This window comes from Oncorhynchus masou, chromosome 20 (genome assembly GCF_036934945.1).
Source record: "Oncorhynchus masou masou isolate Uvic2021 chromosome 20, UVic_Omas_1.1, whole genome shotgun sequence".
NCBI classification, from domain to species: domain Eukaryota; kingdom Metazoa; phylum Chordata; class Actinopteri; order Salmoniformes; family Salmonidae; genus Oncorhynchus; species Oncorhynchus masou.
Window position 1 is genome coordinate 31,636,209 of NC_088231.1, and position 5,545 is coordinate 31,641,753.

The 5,545-nt window shown below is 39.1% G+C and overlaps 1 protein-coding gene across 1 annotated transcript in view; it reads left to right on the forward strand.

Moving 5' to 3' along the window:
* Nucleotides 1-4,106, forward strand: part of LOC135507260 (carboxypeptidase E) — a 57,121-nt gene extending 53,015 nt beyond the window's left edge. The window contains exons 8-10 of the mRNA XM_064926860.1: nucleotides 12-111; nucleotides 1,147-1,265; nucleotides 3,113-4,106. Of these exons, the coding sequence (XP_064782932.1) occupies nucleotides 12-111; nucleotides 1,147-1,265; nucleotides 3,113-3,211 (318 nt within the window). The 3' untranslated portion in view covers nucleotides 3,212-4,106. The remainder of the gene's footprint in view (nucleotides 1-11; nucleotides 112-1,146; nucleotides 1,266-3,112) is intronic.
* The last annotated feature ends 1,439 nt before the right edge of the window (nucleotides 4,107-5,545 follow it).

The window sequence follows — 5,545 nt, forward strand, 5'->3', positions numbered from 1 at the left end:
TGTGTGTGTAGGTGCATCGTGGTGTGAAAGGCTTTGTGCGTGACCTTCAGGGTGGAGCCATCTTTAACGCCTCCATCTCAGTGGAGGGCATTGACCATGACATCACTACAGGTACAACCAATCCCAGCCCTCCTCTCAGCCAACACTAATGGTGATGAGTTACTGTGAAGTATATTGTTGATTGGAGAAAACATGCTGATTATCATATTGATAATTGGTTATTGATTATTATGATATTGATTAGAGTTGATTGATTATTATGATATAGATTAGAGTTGATTGATTATTATCATATTGATTATTATGATATTGATTATTATGATATTGATTGGAGTTTATTGATTATTATGATATTGATAAGCGTTTATTGATTATTATGATATTGATCGGAGTTTATTGATTATTATGATATTGATTAGAGTTGATTGATTATTATCATATTGATAAGCGTTTATTTATTATTATGATATTGATTAGAGTTGATTGATTATTATGATATTGATTAGAGTTGATTGATTATTATGATATTGATTAGAGTTGATTGATTATTATCATATTGATAAGTGTTTATTGATTATTATGATATTGTTTAGAGTTGATTGATTATTGCCATATTGATTAGAGTTTATTGATTATTATGATATTGATTGGAGTTTATTGATTATTATGATATTGATTAGAGTTTATTGATTATTATGATATTGATTAGAATGTATTGATTATTATGATATTGATTAGAGTTGATTGATTAGAGTTGATTGATTATTATGATATTGATAAGCGTTTATTGATTATTATGATAGTGATCGGAGTTGATTGATTATTATGATATTGATTAGAGTTGATTGATTATTATCATATTGATAAGCGTTTATTGATTATTATCATATTGATAAGCATTTATTGATTAATATGATATTGATTAGAGTTGATTGATTATTATCATATTGATTAGAGTTGATTGATTATAATTATATTGATAAATTGTTATTGATTATTATGATATTGATCATAGTTAAGGACTGTGATAATGTTATTGTTGATTGAGTATTGATTATTAATGTGTATTGATTACTAATGTACTTTCTTATTGTATCTAAGTACAGTGATATTGATGATTGATTATTGATTGTGTATTGATAACAGCTAAGGACGGAGACTACTGGCGTCTCCTGGCAGCAGGGAACTACAAGGTATCTGCCTATGCTCCAGGTTACTTGACTGTCATCAAGAAGGTGGCTGTCCCCTACAGTCCTGCTATTAGGGTAAGAACCATGAAACCATGACAACAACAACCCATAATAACATGACAACCATAATAACATGACAACAGCTATGTTCAGTAGTAGTTACCATGACAACAGTATGTTTAGTAGTAGTTACCATGACAACAGTATGTTCAGTAGTAGTTAACATGATAACAGTATGTTCAGTAGTAGATACTATGACAACAGTATGTTCAGTAGTAGTTACCATGACAACATTATGTTCAGTAGTAGTTAACATGACAACAGCATGTTCAGTAGTAGTTAACATGACAACAGTATGTTCAGTAGTAGTTACCATGACAACAGTATGTTCAGTAGTAGTTAACATGACAACAGTATGTTCAGTAGTAGTTACCATGACAACATTATGTTCAGTAGTAGTTACCATGACAACAGTATGTTCAGTAGTAGTTAACATGACAACAGTATGTTCAGTAGTAGTTACCATGACAACAGTATGTTCAGTAGTAGTTAACATGACAACAGTATGTTCAGTAGTAGTTACCATGACAACATTATGTTCAGTAGTAGTTACCATGACAACAGTATGTTCAGTAGTAGTTAACATGACAACAGCATGTTCAGTAGTAGTTAACATGACAACATTATGTTCAGTAGTAGTTACCATGACAACAGTATGTTCAGTGGTAGTTAACATGACAACAGTATGTTCAGTAGTAGTTACCATGACAACATTATGTTCAGTAGTAGTTACCATGACAACAGTATGTTCAGTAGTAGTTAACATGACAACAGTATGTTCAGTAGTAGTTACCATGACACCAGCATGTTCAGTAGTAGTTAACATGACAACAGCATGTTCAGTAGTAGTTAACATGACAACAGTATGTTCAGTAGTAGTTACCATGACAACAAAATGTTCAGTAGTGGTTACCATGACAACAGTATGTTCAGTAGTAGATACCATGACAACAGTATGTTCAGTAGTAGTTACCATGACAACATTATGTTCAGTAGTAGTTACCATGACAACAGTATGTTCAGTAGTAGTTAACATGACAACAGTATGTTCAGTAGTAGTTAACATGACAACAGTATGTTCAGTAGTAGTTACCATGACAACAGTATGTTCAGTAGTAGTTAACATGACAACAGTATGTTCAGTAGTAGTTACCATGACAACAAAATGTTCAGTAGTGGTTACCATGACAACAGTATGTTCAGTAGTAGATACCATGACAACAGTATGTTCAGTAGTAGTTAACATGACAACAGTATGTTCAGTCGTAGTTACCATGACAGCATTATGTTCAGTAGTAGTTACCATGACAACAGTATGTACAGTAGTAGTTAACATGACAACAGTATGTTCAGTAGTAGTTAACATGACAACAGTATGTTCTGTAGTAGTTACCATGACAACAGTATGTTCAGTAATAGTTACCTTGACAACAGCTATGTTCAGTGGTAGTTAACATGACAACAGTATGCTCAATAGTAGTTAACATGACAACAGTATGTTCAGTAGTAGTTACCTTGACAACAGCTATGTTCAGTGGTAGTTAACATGACAACAGTATGTTCAGTAGTAGTTACCATGACAACAGTATGTTCAGTAGTAGTTACCTTGACAACAGCTATGTTCAGTGGTAGTTAACATGACAACAGTATGTTCAGTAGTAGTTACCTTGACAACAGCTATGTTCAGTGGTAGTTAACATGACAACAGTATGTTCAGTAGTAGTTACCATGACAACAGTATGTTCAGTAGTAGTTACCTTGACAACAGCTATGTTCAGTGGTAGTTAACATGCATTATCTACAGGTGGAGAGGATTAGGGTTAAACTGTTTGTCTAACTGTCTAACCTGTGTGTGTCTCCAGGTGGACTTTGAGCTGGAGTCCTTAGTAGAGAGGAAGGAAGAGGAAAAGGAGGAGCTGATGGACTGGTGGAAGATGATGTCAGAGACACTCAACTTCTGAACACTCTGATTGGTCCATAGGGCCACTGGCACGTCTGTGATTGGTTGACAGGTTGATTGACTTGTGCGTCTACAAATGGGTGTACTATATTGTGTGTTGTCCCGCCCACTGTACAGGTCTTCTCTTAATTGAATTTTTCTGTCTTCATTTAATTTTGTTTAATGGTTGATGTTGTTGTCAAGGGTTACCCCATTCCAGGGAGCTCCAACCTTTTCTAGCATGCGATCTACTCATTATTTATCTGGCTTTCCATAGGCCCTCTTCTCCCCTGCAACTTTTCCTGGTCCTTAGTGAACAAGAGGAAGTAGGGCACTATGTTGTCAACTCTTCCCTGGTCCTTAATGTACTAGAGGAAGTAGGGCACTATGTTGTCAACTCTTCCCTGGTCCTTAGTATACTAGAGGAAGTAGGGCACTATGTTGTCAACTCTTCCCCTGGTCCTTAGAGAGGAAGTAGGGCACTATGTTGTCAACTCTTCCCTGGTCCTTAGAGAGGAAGTAGTTTACTATGTTGTCAACTCTTCCCTGGTCCTTAGAGAGGAAGTAGGGCACTATGTTGTCAACTCTTCCCTGGTCCTTAGTATACTAGAGGAAATAGTGCACTATGTTGTCATCTCTCCCCTGTCAATATACCTAGTTAATAAACAGCTCTAAGACCCTATTAAATCTGTTATTATGTTTTCTGTCAATATACCTGTATAATAAACAGCTCTAAGGCCCTATAAAATCTGTTATTATGTTTTCTCATTTTATCTTTCTTGGATTTAGGTTTTGTTTTTTACATTAGATTAAATTAGATTACATTAGATTAAATTAGATTACATTAGATTAGTTCTGAGTCCATGTCAATGCTTAAATCACATAATGAAAAATAAAAGTAGGTCGAAGAAATCAAATTATGCGTCTGGTCCTTTAATTATGCATCTGGCCCTTTAATTATGCGTCTGGCCCTTTAATTATGCGTCTGGACCTTTAATGCGTCTGGCCCTTTAATTCTGCATCTAGTGAGTGAGGGATGTCCCATCTAATGTACCAGTTTAGTTACATTTTCAAATAACAAGTATTACATATAGATGATGTACTTCCTCATGAATATATCTCTGCCAGGTCAGGCTACTTTACAGTTAACATTTAATTGAGAAGGGTTTTGGGTGAAATATTTCAGTCAACCCACTAGATGGTTATCACGTGAACTTGCTCCACACGGTGTGACAGACAAACGCACCCACACAGACAGACGGTGTGACAGACAAACGCACCCACACAGACAGACGGTGTGACAGACAAACGCACCCACACAGACAGACGGTGTGACAGACAAACGCACCCACACAGACACACGGTGTGACAGACAAACGCACCCACACAGACACACGGTGTGACAGACAAACGCACCCACACAGACAGACGGTGTGACAGACAAACGCACCCACACAGACACACGGTGTGGCAGACAAACGCACCCACACAGACACACGGTGTGGCAGACAAACGCAACCACACAGACACACGGTGTGACAGACAAACGCACCCACACAGACACACGGTGTGACAGACAAACGCACCCACACAGACAGACGGTGTGACAGACAAACGCACCCACACAGACACACGGTGTGACAGACAAACGCAACCACACAGACACACGGTGTGACAGACAAACTCACCCACACAGACACACGGTGTGACAGACAAACGCACCCACACAGACAGACGGTGTGACAGACAAACGCACCCACACAGACAGACGGTGTGACAGACAAACGCACCCACACAGACAGACGGTGTGACAGACAAACGCACCCACACAGACAGACGGTGTGACAGACAAACGCACCCACACAGACACACGGTGTGGCACAAACGCACCCACACAGACAGACGGTGTGACAGACAAACGCACCCACACAGACAGACGGTGTGGCAGACAAACGCACCCACACAGACAGACGGTGTGACAGACAAACGCACCCACACAGACAGACAGGGGCCACAGACAAACGCAACCACACAGACAGACGGTGTGACAGACAAACGCACCCACACAGACACACGGTGTGACAGACAAACGCACCCACACAGACAGACAGTGTGACAGACAAACGCACCCACACAGACAGACGGTGTGACAGACAAACGCACCCACACAGACAGACGGTGTGACAGACAAACGCACCCACACAGACAGACGGTGTGACAGACAAACGCACCCACACAGACACACGGTGTGACAGACGGTGTGACAGACAAACGCACCCACACAGACAGACGGTGTGACAGACAAACGCACCCACACAGACAGACGGTGTGACAGACAAACGCACCCACACAGACA